This window comes from Daphnia pulex, chromosome 12 (genome assembly GCF_021134715.1).
Source record: "Daphnia pulex isolate KAP4 chromosome 12, ASM2113471v1".
NCBI lineage: Eukaryota > Metazoa > Arthropoda > Branchiopoda > Diplostraca > Daphniidae > Daphnia > Daphnia pulex.
The window spans coordinates 1,763,500-1,781,674 of NC_060028.1; the positions used below are offsets into that span (position 1 = coordinate 1,763,500).

The following is an 18,175-nucleotide window of genomic DNA, read 5'->3' on the forward strand; positions in this document are numbered from 1 at the left end:
TTACGGAAAAACCGTTGACTGACAGTAGAAACTTAAAATTGAAAAAATAAACCAATAATGCAACCCACCAACGGAATATCAATGAAAAAGCTTACATAAGTATGGTAGTTGACTAAAAACACGAAAAAAGTCGAACACAAATAATTTTACTGCTTTCATATGCAATTTTATGTAAGCCAAAAAGCCCCGACGCTGTGTGGCCGATGCGCCCCCAACAAAGGGGTCTTAGTATATTATTGAATATCTCTTATTTAAACTATTGTAAATATAAAACAAACTAAACAGGCTTAAAGATGAGATAACGTAGAGTATTTTCCATATTTTTTTATAATTTTAAAGTAATCGGGAAAGCCGATACTTGATTCGAAAGTCAAAGTAGGACGACCCAATTTTAAGACGAAAAATTTATTTTACCTTTCATTCCTCAACCGTTCGTCGTACTACCATGAAATTTTGTTTTAAGATGCGCATTACTAACATCTACATCTCCTGATTTTTTGAATATTTTATTGCAATTCTAACCCATCAAGAAATCAATTGAGCCATCCGACCCGAACGCCAGATCGCCCCACTCTCCCCTATTTATCCCGGCATTGATGAGACGATTGAAGGAAGATATCTGCGCCGCGTCTACAGGTTGAACGACTGGAAAGATGCCAACGACTTGCTCGACCAAATAGCCCGCAGGACGGGCAGGCTGCTCAATGTTCCTGCCCGAATGGTCTGGAACTATGAACAACGACTACAACAACGACAAAGAAAGGCAATTCGCCCCGAATGGCCTTTCTTCGTCACCCTGGTCAATCTGGATGCAGCCAATAAGTGTTGGAGAAACCTGAGCCGCTGTTGAAGAGTCGGGAGAAGAGACAGAAAAAGACTAGAAGAAATTCAAGCCCAGATTGGCTCAGGATTTCAGTAAATTTATGTGGATTTGAAATACGAAGGTGACGTCATCCAGCCTTTGGAGGCTAAGCCGGACTTCAATGAAGACTCTTTGGCTGACGAATCGGAAAACGATGAAGACGCAGAGGAAAATGTGACCACTGACAAAGTGACGGAAGAATTGAAATCGACTGACGTGTCCAAAGGGGAAGACAACGAAGGTCCCGAATACGAGGAAGATGATTACGAGGAAAAGATGGACTAAGAAGAAGAGAGCGACGTGGATGCAGCGGCCAAGAAGAGACAAGCCAAGACCCTGAAACTTAAAGCGAGAACCATCACCAAGAGCGAGGCCTTTTCCGTAATTCCCACGTCGCGATCGACGAAGAAAGGACGAGGACTACCGACCGGAAAACCCGCGCTGGAAGCCGACTTCGGAAGAGAGGAGGAAGATCGATAGCGATCAGAAAACGAATAAGATCACTTCAGGTAATTTCCCTTCCCTTTACGGTCTCTCGATTTTGCTATCTCATTAATTCTTTTGTTTATCTTAAGACCTGTTACACTTATGGTTAATTTTTTTTTAACGACTTTTAAAAAAAATGTCGGATGTTTGCCTTATTGCACAGTCACGTTATACAATCGAACGCTAGATGATGACATAGCAGTGAGACAGCCGAAAAGAAAAACGACGCCAGATGTCTCCGATTGCGTTTAGACTTTATGTGAAGTCAATGGGAAGTCAAATTTTTTCTAGAAATTAGTTGTCTATGTGGAGTCTTTCCGTTCGTCCTTCGTTTCGACATCACACTCGACAGAGATCAATGAAAAATCGTCAAAATGTCAAAAAATCTATCTCATCGGGTACGCGCGCCGAGATCATTTCGGCGTGAGGGCGAACGAAGCAGTATGTGTGTGTCTCTCTCTCTTTCGTGTGGTGTCTCCACGTCCAGAGTCTTTCGTAGTGGCCATGTGAGGGAATTGCATCCACAACATTGAGCCCGTTTCCTCCGTTCAGTATCTGTGAGTTCGTGGTCAAGACAACAAGTTAGCTGGCCGTAGGGAAAACGGTCATCTATGTATAAGGCATCAGGTTTCGTTCCCCAAAGATTGAGCACTGCTCTTGCTGAGAGCGAAATGTTATTTTAGATTTTTCTCCAACAAAATGAATGCCGGAACCGCTTATAAATTTCATTCAATCTATCTCAGTCTTTCGGGATTTCCGTTAGCTTTGTTGCCGGTCGAAGAAAGAAGCTAATAAATGTAGAAGCCGCCACATGAAACAAGGTGCTGAACAAAAAGATCAAACGTCCGTGATGGTAGAAAAACGCTGGGGAGGGTCCGAGGGAGGAGTTGTAAAGAGTGAATATTTTAGCGTGTCAATTAGTTCCATGAATAACCAAATTCGTCTTTCCCTATTTTAAGAGTCAGCTATCTTCTGCTTCCAATGTCTTAGACTAATAATCTTTTATTTGTCGCCAAACAGTTTTGGGTTCGTCGGTCGGCCAAGTGCAGTCGGAAACTATTGCACTGTGGAGGTGAACAAAGTGACTGGAGAAGAAATGCGCTGAATAATCACGAGCGATCACGAGAGCGGTGCGAGTGTGTCGTCGTTGGTCCAAGTGAAGACGGCCAGTGGCGACGACGACGACAACGACAGGATCATCATAAAACTCAAAGATGCCTGTTGCTAGCAACCCCCTCTGCGGATCAAGAAGAAACCAACGAAAGTCATCAGGTGGTTAACGAAGAAGAAGGAAAGAAGCCAGCGCAGGTGGCAGCAATTATTATCATCATGTTACGTCATCCGCATCATCTCTTATTCTACCAGCCAATCCGCGCGAAGACAACCTGAGCGTTGCCAGTCCCAATTCCGGTCACGTCCGATTGGCAGTCACACGAAAAAGGCCAGTCGGAACACCAATGATGAATGATGGCTCAACAGCAGAAAATGAAAGTGACAGCGTCTTCTAATGTTCAGCTCCTACAGCAACAACAGTATCATCATTCGCAGCAGCGGGGACCGGGGCCCATGGGTCATCCCAATCATTTCCAGTCGCAACAACAACCACACCTAGCCGCATCCGCACGCCTACCAGGCCGTAATGGCCACGATTACGGTGGATACATTGGCGGCGGAGGCTACGATAAAGGACTCGTGGCTGCACTTCCTTACGATCCTACGTCTGGTCTGGTGTCATATACGATCATCCCAACATCCGTCTGGGCGGAGGAGGTCCATACAACGGAGGAAAAGGAACTCCTTATTTGACGACGTTTGGCGCGGTTCCGGAAATGGTGGGGGAGGTCCTGAGCTGGCAGAAGGAATCACCGAGCTGGACGGGGTTCTAGCGTCAGTCCCAATCGTCCCAATCACCGATCCGTCTCGCAGACAACAACGCGCTTCCGGCTAGGCCCATTCTTCTTCCAGGGGTGGCCGATACACTCCATCATCGTCTTGTGGACGTTCTCAGGGATCATCTCCCGGTGTCAACAACACTGCAGCGACAACGCCAACCACCGCCACCTTCACTACAAACAAGAATAACAATCATCCCCCTCCTCCTCCCGCCACTACTGACTCTTCCGAAAATCTGCAATATAACAATCTGATGGTTATCCCTCACGGAAGATCGACATCGGCTTGCCGAATTGCAAAAGAAGCATCGTCCCTTTTCCCCATGTAAAAAGCTAAAAACATTCGGAGATCCACAGTTCCACACAGCAGCCAATGCCCCCCATTACTTTCTGATATTTATTTATTAGGTCTATCTGCGCCCCCCTTCCCCCAATAGAAAATTGAATACGAAATATGTATAATTAACTAAGGGATTTGTATTGCTTGGATTTGTTTTATAATAAAGTATAACTTTTTTTAACAGGGATAGTGAGAACTAGAAAAGAGTAAATATGATTACAATTTCCTATTACAAAAAGGGATGGAACAAGATCATTATTTCAATTTTTACTTGGGACTAGGTCGGAATGTTGACATACTGGAAGGTTTTCTAATGCCTGTGCTTACGACTTTGCGTACTACGGCAGTCAGCGGATCACCTCTCATCGTTTTGGGTGTATCCGGAATGCAGGTACTGTTGGGCCCAGAGTCACTGTGATCCCTAATTTATTAAAAACATAGATCAATTATTTAATAATTGCGATAAAGCAATGCAAGGAAAAAGCAAGGAAGGAAATATTTGGTTCATCACCTAGCCGGCGTTGATGTTAATATAGGGATACTAGAAGCGGAGGAAGTTCGTAATATCCTTGATCTATAATAAAATGCCAAGTATATCGATTAGTTATGGTTTATGTTACTCAATCTTATCGCACGCTATAGAATACAACTACGACTGAGTTAAGGTACTATAACTATGAAGTGAATCTTACCGACTAGCAGCGCTGATGGCGCCTCCATTGAAAACCCCAGATGGGCTGGGTGAAATGCCTGATGCGCTTAATCCGCTTGGATGGCGAGCGCGAGTTTCCACAAGTGATAGCGACGGAACAGCTGGTCTTTTTCGAGGTAAGGTGCACGACCAGCTTGGTTGCTTTAGAGAACGACGATTTCCAATGGGTGTATTTTGTACGGATCCACCGTCTGCAAAGATGAAAAAATTTTGAATGAAGATAAAATCCAGCTGCCATCAAAAGCAAATGACATCGTACCATAACCATCCAGCGACTGAACCGATCTGTTTCTGGAATCCAAGAGGCGGCTAGTTGACCGACTTCCAGAACGACTTCCGTCTAAATTTAAAGTAGTGTAAATTATAATTCAGTTAATAAAATAGAACAAAATCAACAGAATTGCTTCCAGATCTCATACTTATCATAGACTTCCGAGAAGCGGGGGTTTTTCGGCTAATTTGGAAAGATCCATCGCTCTCGCTTACTGAGGTGTCGGGTGTTCCAACAGATAACGACTGAAGCAACGGGGACTCCTTATTGCGTACTATTCTTTCCCGGACCTGTACAAATCAAAACCAAAGTTCTTACTTCTATTCATGCCATCCTATAGTTTGCAGCAGTAACTAACAAACAGACCTTAGAGATGGGCCCAGCAGTGGTAAGAGATGGTGAAGGTGTATGAAGGGGCGAGAAGATCGTTTGGCTGCTTCCAAGCTGACTAGACACGGAGCTGTTGGGGCTCGTCCTGGACTTGAAAAGTGTCATTCCTTGAGAGGTGCCTTCGGGCAAAAACTGCTCGCGAAGCTCAAAGTTGGTCTTGCCTTTAACTTTGAAAAGGATCGCGCAAAATGTCAAAATAAGAAAATACAAACTAAGTCTTAAAATAAAAGCACTTACCACGGCAGGGATCATTCTTAACAAGAAATTCACCAAGTGCTTCCCATCCACCACCGACACGTACCATCACAGTCGAGCGTAGAATACGGATTAGACGAAGTTTCTGGTTCTCGCCGAACTGCACGATAAAGTTGCAAAAAGATTAAATATAAGAGAGAAGGACATGATTTTTTTACTGGATTATTTACCCGGTACTGGCCTTCAGTGACCTGGTGAACTTTGAATGCGTTGCGGCAAGTGCATTGGTTAACTGCGCGTTCCACTTCATCCTGGATGATCTCGTCTTCGGTTGTGGGACGCTCTTCCCAGTCAGGCCGTAAGGCCGTCAGAAACTCCTTCCACTCGATAGATCCTTCGTTGTTGCGATCAAACATATTGGCCACGACATTCATCTCGATACGGCTTGATGGGAACTTGGTCTTCATGATTCCATCGATGAAATCCTCGCGAGGAATAAATCCTTCGTTATTCCGATCTATTCTGCGGAAAAGATCCGTCACCCGAGATTTTTTATTGTTCATGTATTTCATGAATCTGCGCCTCCAGTCGTCCCAGCTGAAGTTTTTCACTTTTTCAATCTCTTGCAAATAATTCAGTTTGTCTTGGAGGCGTCGCTGGCGCTCCCAGGCCATCATCCAAACGTTGCGCCAGCGATCCCAGAGATGACGTGCACGAGGACTACACGGTGATCCTTCCAGGTTCACCTTGCTAGAGTCAAATCAACCATGTTTTAGTACATAATTATTAAAAGTATCAAACGGAATTCAAGTTTACCTTGATTTTCGAGTTGATTGTTGTAACCCAGGAGTAGACTGTCCCGATGGTGGTTTGTAACTGACGTGGCAAAAAAAAACGAGAGTTGATGAATTGAATTATTAATAATTTTATAAGCAAAAGCTGACCTGGATCGAAGTATTCGAGGGATTTGCGAATTTTCTCGGTCAGGTGTCCTAGTCCTGCAAAAGCGATCCATCTCAGGTTGTCTTTTGGCCATGTCTTCCATAAAGTCTTGGTGATCCTTGACCAAAATTTCGACGAAAGGCAGATCATCAGGCAAAGGTTCAGCTTCTAATGTATCCATCGTGTTCTCCGCAATGGAGAGCCAAGCGAGAAGTTCTTCCAAAATGGAAGCCATTTCACGCACATTGCACAAGTGCTCCTTTAGACGTTGCTCACGCTGCAACAATAATAATAAAAAAAAGGATAAGTGCAAGAGAAGAGCAGTCTCTAAATAAAGTAGGAAAATACCTGGTTAGCCCATGCCATAACTTCTTCCCACCGAGATTGTACGACCGTAATCAAATGATGAATAACAGGTACAGCGTCAGGGTGAGCCTTTTCGAGGATATCTTGAGCCATGGCCATTATATCGTCTTTGTCAGTCTCTTTCTTGATCAATTCTTCCAAACATCTGCAATCCAGGCAACAGAAATATCGATTGACACTACCATATTTAAAAAATGCATTAAAAACTCGTTGGCATACTTATGGTGATCATCCAACTGTTGCAGTGCTTCTGTTTCTTCATCAGGTAAAGGACCAGCGAATCGCAGTTTCGTCAGGGCATCAGAGAACCATTCGAGAAGCACGTTTACTGCTTTGTGCAAAGTCTCAGACTGGACTAATGCTTCTTCAAGCCGTGCAGACCTGGTGTTCGAAGATTTTGAAACATTATCCCAGGTGACTTCCAGTTCAGACACTTGCTTTTCAATGGCTGTTTTGTCCTCTTCGCTAGCGATTGCCATGACATCGACGGCCATTTTTTGGACTTGTTCTGCCTGAACAAATCGGCTCTGAAGCTCTTCTTCAAAGTCACTGTGTTGTTCACGCAATGACATCACCGTGTCCAAATCTCCGTGAACGGGACTTTCAGCCATTTGAATCCGATCGGTTTTGCATAACCAATCGACCAACGCCTATGAAATCAAGTATAAATAAAAAATTTTAGAATAAATTTAAAAAAACGTTCCTAAATTAAAAAAAAAAAACTAACTTTAATGGCGTCCTCGAATTGCCCAGAGAAGAGCAATCCTTCTTCGAGTTTCCTTTGGCGGTCAACTGATTGGTTGCAAACGGATTGCCATTTGGCTTTCATGTCAGACATCATCAGATTCAGAGTGGACTCATCTGTCTTGGGAGCACGATCCTTGATTAGTTTGCCGAGTCGCACAACACCGTCGTATCCCGGTTTTTTAGCATCAAGAATTTGCTGGAACTCTGTGTGTTTGGCCAACAGCTGCTTTATCTTTTCGGGGTCTGAGCTCAATTTCAGCTCAGCATCATCGAATCCTGTAAAAAAAAAATCATTTGTTACAATCCAGTTTTGGTAATCGGGGTATAATTGTTAATATGGACGATACCTTTTTCAGCTTCCTCTAACCACGAATACAGCTTGTGCCACGAGTCGTGAAACTCTTTCGCCTCTTTATAGGCGTGGTCCAGTGCTCTTGTTCGTTCGGCAGCTCTTGATAGGACACGCTCCCAGCGATGTTGAACACTTATGAGAAGGTTCTTGATGAGGATCACATCCTGCTTCTGGCTGAAGTACTTTGAGTGGGTCCCCTTCTTATCTAGGTTAACCATCGCATCCCTCTGAATCAAAATGCCCTTTTGGAGGGATTTGTGATCCTCGATCTGAGAGACGACGGTCTCCATGACGCGGGAGACGGGTTTGAAGCCGCTTAAAGTTTTCTCGGCATTAGTCAGCCACTCGATGAACACTTGTAGGGCATCATGGAATTCGGTGGCCTCCTTAAGAGCGATTTCTAACTTGATTTTCTTGTCATTGGCTCTATTCATAATGTTATCCCAGCGTTGTTTTAACGTTTCCAAATTACGTTGAAGTGAAGAAGCGGCACGATCGGTTGATTGATTCAGGTAACCGGCACCGCGTTCGTGGCAGCTTTCAACTAATTGCAGGTTCTTTTCCAACTCTTGGTATATTTCCATAAAGAGTTCAAGTTGGTCTGATGCCGTCTCTGGTAGACCACCCACCGGCTTCGACATGGACAGGGCATTATCGATTTCGTTGAGCCATTGCAACAGGTCTTGTATCTCAGCAGTGAATTGTTCAGCCTCCTTCAAGGCATCTTCAAGTTCCTGTTGAAATTGAATACATTGCAAAATTAAATAAGATTGCGTGAACGTGAAATCAAATTCTTACCTGCTGGCGATTCGAGGCTTTTTCTACCATATCACCCCACTTTTTATTTAGAAGCGCCAATTGTTTTTGATTATTGTTGGGATCATCAGAACTTTCGTCTGCTTCAAACAACTTCCGGCTGGCGTCGTTGAGAGTGTCGACAGTGCTCTGATGGGCTTGGACGTCGTTGATAAACACCTTTAGCTTGGCCAATTCTAGTTCTATTACACTCGGATCTCCATGAGCGGGTTTCAATTCATCCAGAGTGCTATCGGTTCGTTGGATCCAGACCAACAGTTCATTGAGAGCATGCTGGAATTGTCCTAGATGCAACAGGGCCTTCTCTAACTCACGTTGCATGTCGACAACTCCCCGCAAAAGATCTTCCCAGCGCCGATTAACCTTGGCCAAGGGTTCTTTCAAACGGGACACTTGATCGGGTGATGAGCAAAGTAGAAGATCGGATGCTTGCCTGCAACATTATTTCAAATAATAAATTAGATTTGTTTCTTCATAAATCAAAATCATATGAAAGCTAAGGTTTTCATACCTGTTGAGGGTCTCCACTTTAATCATGTGAGGATCAACTTCAGCCTTAAATGCTTTGAGCTGTTCAATTTGTTGTTTAACCGTCTCGATATCGGTTCCAAGAGGTTGCATTCCTCGGAATTTTTCCTCTGCTTTCTCCAAGAACTCATACAGGGTCTAACAATAAACAAAAAATTCGTTAGTTAAATGAAAAAAAAAACTTTATAATGGGCATATTACATTGAGAATATCATGGTATTCCATGGACCTTTCCATGGCATTGATGAGGTTCTCTTCTCGTTTAATATACAATGTAGTGACGTTATCCCAGGCGGAATCCAACTCTTCAATGTGTTTTTTTACTTCCGGCTTATCGGGCTCTCCACACAAATTGATAAGCTCCTGACCAACTTGGCGGCAGTGCTCCACTTTAGGTTGGGTTTTCTCGATATCGGTCCTGACATGTTGTAAGTTGGCCTGTTGTTGCCGAATTTTTGTCGGTTCGACGGCAGGTGGGTCTTGAGTAGTTAAGGTTCCTTGTAGTTCTTTCAAGATCGCCGCAACAACTTGCAATTCTTCCCAGAAGTGCTTGGAAAGGCCCAACGCTTCTTCCAGAGACTTGCCACGCTCTTCGGTTGCAGAATTGACCGTTTCCCATAGGTCGGACAACTTCTTTAGTTTGTCAATGATGTCTTTCACGCCTGAATCTGAAGGATTCTTCATTATAATTTCGTCGGCGGTTCGTTTCACTGCCTCAAAAGCAGACTCCCTCTTCTTCAAGTCTTCAACAATAGATTCGTTTTCTTGCATCTCTTCCTGAATCTTATCAAGGTGGGCAGAGATGGGCTCAGCCGATTTCACTTGTTCGAAAGCATTAGTCAAAGCGGTGAGCATGCCGTTCAGTTTGTCAGAGAATTGACTCGTCTTTTGCAGAGCCTCTTCAAGGGTTTTTTGGCGTTCTCGCACACCTGATCGCAAAGCAGCATACCTATGTAAAAATAAAAACATTCCTGTGATTAAAGATCAATAAACATCAACCAACTGACAGGATTTTACCGGGCATTGTGCAATTCGATGATATCGTGGACTTTGACACCTTCTTCCTCAAGACATAGCTGGGCTAGAGTGCTACCAGTCTTGTTCAGTTTTTCAAAGATTGGTTTGTACTCGGCAATTTCGGACATGAGGAGTTTGTTGACTTCCTGTTGACGATCGATCTGTTTGAGATGAATGGCTGGATCATCCGCATTTGCCAACGCTTCCTCTATCTCATCCAGCCAGTTGGAAAGATCAGAGTGGGCTTCATGAAAATGCTTCGCTAAATGTAGGGCTTGCTCCAGGATACTCAATCGGTCCGCGTTCAATTCGGAAACGTGATCCCTAATTTCCTGCACGGTATAATTTAAACAGTCGATTAAAATTAATGTAAAAACAAGGAATATAATTTATTCTGACCTTAAGATCTTCCATCTTCTCTCTGATGAAGGCAGAATCTTCAGTCTGAGGTGACTGACGAAGCACTGTCTGACTGGCTGAGAGAATGTCGCGTATACGTCCTTTTTGAGAGGATATTTCTTCACCGACGCTTTTGTGCTCTTTAAGTTGAACGCCAATGATCCTCGGATCACAACTGGGAGGTTCAGCTTCCCGTACCTGCTGTTCTATTTCGCGGAACCAGTCCAGCAGTTCGTCAAGATCACTCACCACTTCCACCAGGCGTTGCTTATATAAACGCAGTCGTTTGGTCTTTCGTTGCATCTGTTCATGAACAGCGTCAAAGCGACGGTTGTCGCGAGTGATCAAAGATTCTATATAAGCAGCCCCTTCATCTAGATAAAACAAAAGTTAGCTGAAAAATCCATAGCAAACGAGTTTTTAAAATTTTACCTGGGCATCTTCCGCAGAGCATTGGCCCATTCTGATTGACCATATCCAAGAAAGGTCTAACTTCGATAAGTAATTTCTCTAAGTGGGCGATAATGCATTCTTGAACGTGCAATCCAGCGCTTCCGCTTGAAGCTGTCGATGAAGAATCCAAAGCTTGCAAGCGATCTTCAGCGTCCAAGAGATAATTGGCAAGGCGATTGTGCGACAAATGAAACTGTTCGATGACTGGTTGAGTCTCATGAGCTTCTTTCAACAGTTCATCAGCTCTTACAGTCAATTCAATGTAACGACGTTGAATAGAATCGAGTTTTTCTTGAAGTTGCAGAGCTTCCTCGTTGGTTATATGGCGCATTAGCTCTAGACCAGTGTCAACAACAGATTCTATCTGACGTTGATATCTGGCCACTTCTTCCGTCAGATGCATCAGCTCCTCCATTTGCTCTTGTAATTTTTCAACGTGTACTGACAGGCTGTAGTCCTTCAACTTGGTTTCCATACTTTCCATCCTGGACAGTAAATCTTCATACGATAGAACCAGGTGTCTCAAACCATTCTTGGCATCGCCCAGCAACCGCCCTAGAGTCTCCGAATTCTCCACCAAGGCACCATAACGGTCAGTTAGTTCTGCAAGACGGTCTGCCAGGACGTTTGCCTCTTCTTCTGTGACTAGTGACATCAAATCGGTGAAATTATTCGCCAGGCTATCGAAATCCTGTCTTCTTCCGAGAATGTCGTCGTGAAGGACACTGTGTTCTTCGATGCTCTTTTGGATCCTTTCTTCATCGGTGGCAACAACCTCCATATCTTTGATTTTACTTTCCATTTCATCCAACCAGTTGGCGATGGGAAAGAATTTGTCTTGAAACTCCTTTACTATAGCCATAGCTTTCTTAAGAACGTTCATCCGTTCGTCCATATCCAAACAGGGCGCCAACTCTCGAGGGTGTTGTTCAATTTCAGGTTGCTCTTCAGAGTGGTCGTAACTGGCGTTATCCTTATCAGCATTTAATACTGAAGGTACTGACTGCCAAAAGAAACAATAATAAAATTCAAATCTTTAAATATTGTGTGTTGTTTTCATAGATTATTGAAATAATCTTCGCAAAAAATAACAAGTCCAAAAATGAATTTTTTAATACCAGCGATGACTCGATCTTGATCTCATTCATGATTGACGGCATCTTACTGGAAGCATCGTTCGCGGTGTCGGATATTGGATGATTATCCTGCAATTTGGCGGAGGATTCCTGATGTTCAACAGTCGACACGCAAATCTGTAGCCTGTTGAACCACAACAACAACAAAAAAGCAATTAGATTATTTCTTTCATTTAAAAACAATAAACTATTTCGGAACTTGTCAAGATTAGTATAAAAAGTAGCGTTTTACCGTTCGACAACTTGAGCGCGAATGTTGTCCAAGCGAGTGAGAACCGCTTTTATTTCTGCATCCAACCGGTCGACATCCGGATGTTTGCGGATGGTTGTGTTGACTGAATTTCGCGATCTGATCACTAGTTGGCGAACAACGACAGCTTCCTCTGCCAGTTGGTCGACAGCATCCTGTTGAATCTGGATATTCGACTGCATGTCGATCAAGTCATCATGAACTTTGCGCAGTGCTTCCGGATCGTACTGCATTTTCTTAGTGATCAATTGGGTCTCCAAACAGGACACGAACTTGTTCATGACTTCTAGACCATTCAAGACAATTTCGCTTCCTTTAAGGCGCTCGACGTACAAATTTGAATTTTCCCAGATCTTCTTCCATTGGCTGTTGCAACTGTCTATTCTTTGATTCCAGAAAAAAAAATAGAAAATCAAATATTAATTTCCTCACTGAATAAAATTAGTTAAAAGATTTTAGTAATACTTTGTTTGCATTTGCGGTGTTTTGCACGGACAGGCTTCCACGTTCTCCTTAATCGACTCGAGTTCGAGTTGAAGCGATTGTAATTCCGTCTCGAACTGCCTTTGGTTGACGACGAATTGTTCGAGTTGATCCAAGTCTCGGGGCAAAGGACTTGTAATCATGCTAGTCAGCGTCATCTCAAATTCTTCCAGTTTCATCTGCAAAGTCGCCAAGTGATCGTCGATGGCCGATTGGCTTAATTCCGGTCGGTTGCACGTAGCTTCACGCCTCTCAAAATCACAAAAAAGTTGGTTGACTTCTTCAATCTTCCGCTGAAGGCATCGTAATTGTGGGTCACTAGGATCTCCTTGTTGCAAAAGCTTTTCGGTGTCTTCGTTAAGCGCTTTTAGGATGGCGTCGCGTTGATCTTTGCCCACGGCCATAAATTGAGGAGCATCCCAGCTCTTGACAACTTTGATGGTGGCAAAAATCATGTTCTGACTCATTCGCATTTGCTTCCTGATCCAAAGGGCCTCACACTGATAGTATTGGCGTTTGAGAAGTTCGGCAGCTTCAATCGCTTCGTTATCTGGTGGTGGAATCAGAAGACACACACTGGGCACTTGGTATTCGAGTCCATTGCCCGTGACGACTTTCCATGTCCTTGCCGAAATATTATCGACCAAATCAAACTTTTCGTCCTTGCCGATACTGACCTAAGCAAAGAAATAACCAAATAAGGGAAAATTGAATTAAAATAACGAAAAGGAAAATGATGACAACGGCGCACCTCATGTTGTTTGTAGATGCAAACGCATTTAGCAGCGACAGGCTTTTGCAACGGCGATCCTCTCTGTTTGAGTGGAACCACTTCCAGGCTGCTCTCACAAAGTTCCTCAACAACTTTGCTGTAATGGCTCAAGTCATCTCGAAGGTCCTGCATTTCTCTCAAGAGTTGTTCTCCTTCGTCCAACGTAAAACCACTTTGGCTGTAGGTGCTATTCAACAGCTGATCCTGTCTGCGAGGGGAAATTTAACATATAGCATTTAGCATAAGGAAGTTAGAAGAAAAGGAGTAGATAATTATGATAAACGTACTTAATGCACCACTCTTCGCATTTTCGGACCTCGGTGAAGAAATTTTCGTAGAAAGTCGCATGGCGCAGATGAGTTTCCAGGCAAAGTGTCAACTGCAGGAGCCATTTCCATTTGGACGACAAGGTCAGCATGAAGGTTTCGACACACTCAAAGGCTGGATGATGTTTCACAAGGGCTTCGCCTCGACCATGAACTGCACTCACTTGAATTTCGCGCTTTTCCAAATCGCTCATCAATTCCTATTGCATTTTCACACCAATTTAAATGTAATTAGTACATCATAGCAGTATTTCAGATTTTTAGGGTAGTAACAAGGAGCAGGAGCAAAACTAAAGGATAAACTTACCTCATAATAAGTTTGGATTTCGATAAGGTTGAGCAACTTGGAGGACCAGTCGCGAGAAATTTCAACCTCCTCCTTCTCGTTGAGCCAAGCGAGCTCCGTCATAACGGACAGTATGAATTCTTGCAAGCTCTGCAAGTCCACCAATCGTTTTTTGCTGAGCATCGTTAGCTCACTATAGGACTGTTGGAGAATCTCCAAGTAATGCACGTAAATGGGCGACTCCTCACCTTGAAATTTATTCTAAAAAAAAATAAACAATGTAAAATTTGGAGACAATTAAAATAAGATCTCTTAAAAGAATTTGCTGTTACCTTATTCGATATGCATTTTTCTAGATTTCCTTGGAATTCATCAACAGATTGGTGCATCTTCAAATGTAAATCCAGTTCGGTTCCAACACTGGACAAATCAGTACCATGCGCGGCTTTCTCCATTTGCGTCTGTTTGGTTTTGTAATGAAATCAAATCGAAATTTTACATTAAATTGCTTATTTATAAATAAAAAGTAAATACGAAAACTTGCCAACTGGGATTGAACCCATTCTGAACATTCACGGAGGAATTCAAAGTGTTGGTTGGTCTCAATAAGACGGGATTCCAGGGAGGAGCTCGAGGATCGTTCGGTATCGGAAGATGTCAATGAAGGCAAGATTTCGAGCAATCGCGTCTGGAACACGGCATTGATCAACTCCCAGGAATGATGGATTCGTTTAACTCGCTTGAGAAGATCGCCTGCCTGATTATAACTACCGTCCTTAAGGACCTGGACTTCGGCAAACATATTTTTTATGGACTCTTCGATGGTGGCCAATTCGCCACTGAGAATATCGCAGTTCTTCGCGGCATCCCCTACAAGATGTCGATCTATCCGCTTGGCTTCTTCATCGATCCGGGTTTCAACATCATCCAACTGGATATCAAACTGCTTGGCTTCACGGTGCAACTTCTCGGCGATTCGCTGAAGTTTCTCTAACCGTTCAATCTCCCTATGGATGGCGTCGTCACGTTCCTGTTGTAACAACAAAAGTTGGTTCCAATCGCATTCAAAAGTTTCGGGTCGCAAATCAGGTTCTAAGATCTCTTCCGTTTCTTCTAAGAACTTCTGTGCTCAAAAAACAAAAACAACATAATATTTTAATATTAAATGAATTGATGCAACTTGATAAACAAATGTGCACACGATCGAAATGGGAAGAGATAAACATAAAGTAACTCAACATTTTAATCACCTCAATGTCATTATAAAGTTGGTCAAGGCGCTGTTTCTCTCTAGATCGACGCGGTATCTCATCCGTCCGAAATCTTTTCGACTCCAGTGCCAAGCTTTTGACTTCCACGAGTGTGCTGGGGAAGTTCCGATCTTGCATCAATAGCGTGCTTTCGCGAATCCAGATGCGAAAAGAACTCGATAAATCTCGATAGTCACCGTATTTTTTCTGCGCTTCCTTAAATTTTTAAAATTAGAAAACATTTAACAAAATTTTGAACGCGTTCTCCCTGCTATTTTTTTTCTTCAATTGTTTTTCATATGGAATTGAAAAATTTGTGAAGACTACCCAAATAGTTATGATTATTAGCGAAAATTGTAAAATAGAGTAGAAAAGCGCATTTACCGGATCGTAAAGAGGGTGTAAGGCCGGTGGATTAGGAAAAACATCATAGAGCGACGAAATGTAGGTAATCAACGACTTCTCATCCGGTTCGGAAGTGTCAACATCTACGACGAAATAACCATAACACAAAATATTAATTTGAATATGATCAAATCACCGGAAAGTAAAGGAATCAAAAAGTTGTTTACTTTAATTTTACTTGTTCTTTTTTTTTTACTAGTTTACCGGCTAGTGTGGTTGAGTGTAGTATCAGTTTACCTTCGGGATCGAGAAGTCGTGTGACGCCGTACTCGCGTTCCACGATGCTAAAGGCAGATTCCAGTCGGTCGCGAATGTCACAAGTCTTCAACGAACGCCAATCAACCAAATCAGGTCTGTCAAAAGAAAAACCAGAAGTAACCAAAAGGAACGGACAGTAAGTCTGGTTTATAAAAAGAACACTTATTTTTTAAAAAGTTTTGGGCTATTAATGCACAAAAAGCTAAAATCATAAAGATAACTAAGAAGTCTAAGCACAAAGTCACTGCACCTAGTGCGATGGATGATGGCGTTAAACGCCAGGCCATCTTTCCAGGAGGAGGTAAAATTTTTTACTCGGACACCCGGGTACTTGGCAGTGGAACGCTGCGACCATCGCAAAAGAGCTTCTCGAGCTGTCAATGATTCGTCTTGGCCCACCATGATGTCCGATATCTAAAGAGAAATAAAGGAAAGCGATAGTTCTAATTTAAATATAGTAAAAGCAATTAATTTAGATGTTACATCTGTTAAGATCTTTTTCAATTAAGATCTGTTACCATCAAATTAATTTAAAAAAACTCCAAACTGGCAATGAAAACTTAAATTCCGATAAGATTAATCATTCTAGGCAAGTACCCGGCAGCGCATTTTTCCATTTTTTTAAAGTAAAAACAACTGGTAATTATTATATTCATTTGAGATTTGGAATAGCACAATGATGACTGTACCTGGAAGTGGAGAATAATGGTCCATATTAAACCTAGAGTCAACTTTGGATTGCTGTCGACAATATCCTCGGCACGGATGTTGACCAACTTAATCTAAGAACAAGTGATCAACATAATAAAAACAAATTAGTGAAAATCGCCATAGAAAATATTCATGAGTTTCAATATTTTTGGCTTTCTTTACTTGTTCTCCATCTATCGTGGCTATCGTCTAATTTGCCAAAAATTACTACAGTACTTCGTCCGTAATTAAACAAGCTCACCTTGCGATAGCGGAGATAATCGAGCGACGTCTGCACGTTCTGCAACATGTGGATTCGCATCAGACCTCTTTCACGGGGCTAGAAAATTTTTAAATGTTTTTTAAATCTCATCTCTTTTTGGTGAGAACCGAATGACAACTACCCAACCACTAAATATTTAACAACAAAAACAAGGTACCAGGTTATCGCCAGAGAGAACTTCAAGAAGCGAAACGAGGTTATGTCCATCACGAAGGTCTTCAAAGAGGTTGTCCACACGCCGCCCAATCTAATGAGAAAAAAGAGGAAAAAAATGAATCACACTTTGAGCTGAGTGAGTTAATAAAGGAACGAACGGGGAAAATAATTTTTTATCTTTGCTCAACACAACTTTTTGAACTGAAATCAAATTCCATTTCCGAATTAGTTCGAATGTGAGCTTACATTAAAGACTAGGAAAACTTTACAACTGCCATAGTCTATCCACTCATAATACTATTAAAGATCAGAAACTGTTACCTTTTTCAGGTGCTTGTTGACCCATTTGGTGAACGTTTTTTTCTGAATGGAATCTCGTTCATCTGCAAATAGAATTTAAGTATATATTTTAATCATTTGAAAGACTAACAACATGTCTGCCTGCCTCTTTCCTCTATAGGTACTATACATACTACATTGTAATCAAGTTTGAAGTCTACCCATGTTGCCCCAATATGCACGAAAAACAGATTTTGTGGCTCATAAGTTGAAACAATTATTTTCACTTAACAATTTTATCATGACTTCTGTCTAACAAAAAGGATAATTGATGTAACTTGTTATACCTTTGAATTTAGACAAACTTTCTTCGTAGCCTTGCAGAGTTGATTCAAGATTGCTGTACATTTCTCGTGGATTGTTAAGTCTAAAGTCCAACCACTTTAACTAGCGATAGAGAAAGGCAAAGCATGGTGCCGAAAAAACGGCAGGACAAAACGTAGTATTTACAATTAGCAACCCTAAGCTTGTTGGTTAATTGACAGAATAAGCATGGTATAGGAATAAGCATATATAAGTGCTAAGGTGCACTGCTGAAAGCGGCACGACGCCCAATTTGGAAAAACAACAAACACACACTGTAAATAATTCAATATAAAGGCAGGAAAAGGTGTTTATGGGAATGGATTGAAACGAAATAGATGAATTAACCAGTAATAAAGAATTTCATATTGCATTTGCAACAAGCAACATGTGGCATAAACTGGAGCGTAAAAAACAATGACAATGGTCATTTACTCATTTTCGCTTTTCCTTAAGCTGACTATTGCGCC

The 18,175-nt window shown here is 42.3% G+C and overlaps 1 protein-coding gene and 1 long non-coding RNA gene across 3 annotated transcripts; one reads left to right on the forward strand and one right to left on the reverse strand.

The window, feature by feature from the left end:
* Nucleotides 1-585: 585 nt before the first annotated feature.
* Nucleotides 586-3,765, forward strand: LOC124209318. The gene is made up of 2 exons (XR_006880868.1): nt 586-1,371; nt 2,369-3,765. It is a non-coding gene; the product is annotated as an uncharacterized LOC124209318 (long non-coding RNA).
* LOC124209317 (dystonin-like) lies at nt 3,698-18,160 on the reverse strand. Of its 2 annotated transcripts, none has more exons than XM_046607262.1 (37): nt 17,690-18,160; nt 17,385-17,446; nt 17,065-17,154; nt 16,887-16,964; nt 16,624-16,716; nt 16,185-16,348; nt 15,914-16,029; nt 15,656-15,759; nt 15,272-15,487; nt 14,566-15,144; nt 14,354-14,482; nt 14,043-14,282; nt 13,697-13,935; nt 13,389-13,617; nt 12,620-13,314; nt 12,137-12,538; nt 11,887-12,028; nt 10,748-11,771; nt 10,316-10,689; nt 9,917-10,248; nt 9,101-9,848; nt 8,883-9,037; nt 8,354-8,804; nt 7,551-8,289; nt 7,184-7,479; nt 6,676-7,106; nt 6,439-6,601; nt 6,093-6,367; nt 5,965-6,024; nt 5,379-5,898; nt 5,191-5,308; nt 4,930-5,120; nt 4,712-4,853; nt 4,552-4,632; nt 4,273-4,483; nt 4,092-4,154; nt 3,698-4,001 (listed from the first exon to the last, which is right to left on the reverse strand). In XM_046607262.1, the coding sequence occupies exons 1-37, from the start codon at nt 17,748-17,750 to the stop codon at nt 3,848-3,850; spliced, it is 10,167 nt and encodes a 3,388-aa protein (XP_046463218.1). In that variant the 5' UTR covers nt 17,751-18,160; the 3' UTR covers nt 3,698-3,847. The 2 variants fall into 2 exon arrangements, with proteins under 2 accessions (XP_046463218.1, XP_046463217.1); XM_046607261.1 differs by having other exon boundaries at nt 15,881-16,029; nt 17,690-18,136.
* Between the last annotated feature and the right edge of the window lie 15 nt (nt 18,161-18,175).

What these genes read in the sequence shown, in the direction of transcription:
- LOC124209317 (XM_046607261.1), bottom strand. Translation starts at nt 17,750, where the DNA reads ATGTACAGCAATCTTGAATCAACTCTGCAAGGCTACGAAGAAAGTTTG. An exon ending in AAGTTTGTCTAAATTCAAAG is followed by an intron (nt 17,447 to 17,689) that starts GTATAACAAGTT and finishes TTCTATTTGCAG; the next exon opens with ATGAACGAGATTCCATTCAG. An exon ending in CGCGCTCAAGTTGTCGAACG is followed by an intron (nt 12,029 to 12,136) that starts GTAAAACGCTAC and finishes GTGGTTCAACAG; the next exon opens with GCTACAGATTTGCGTGTCGA.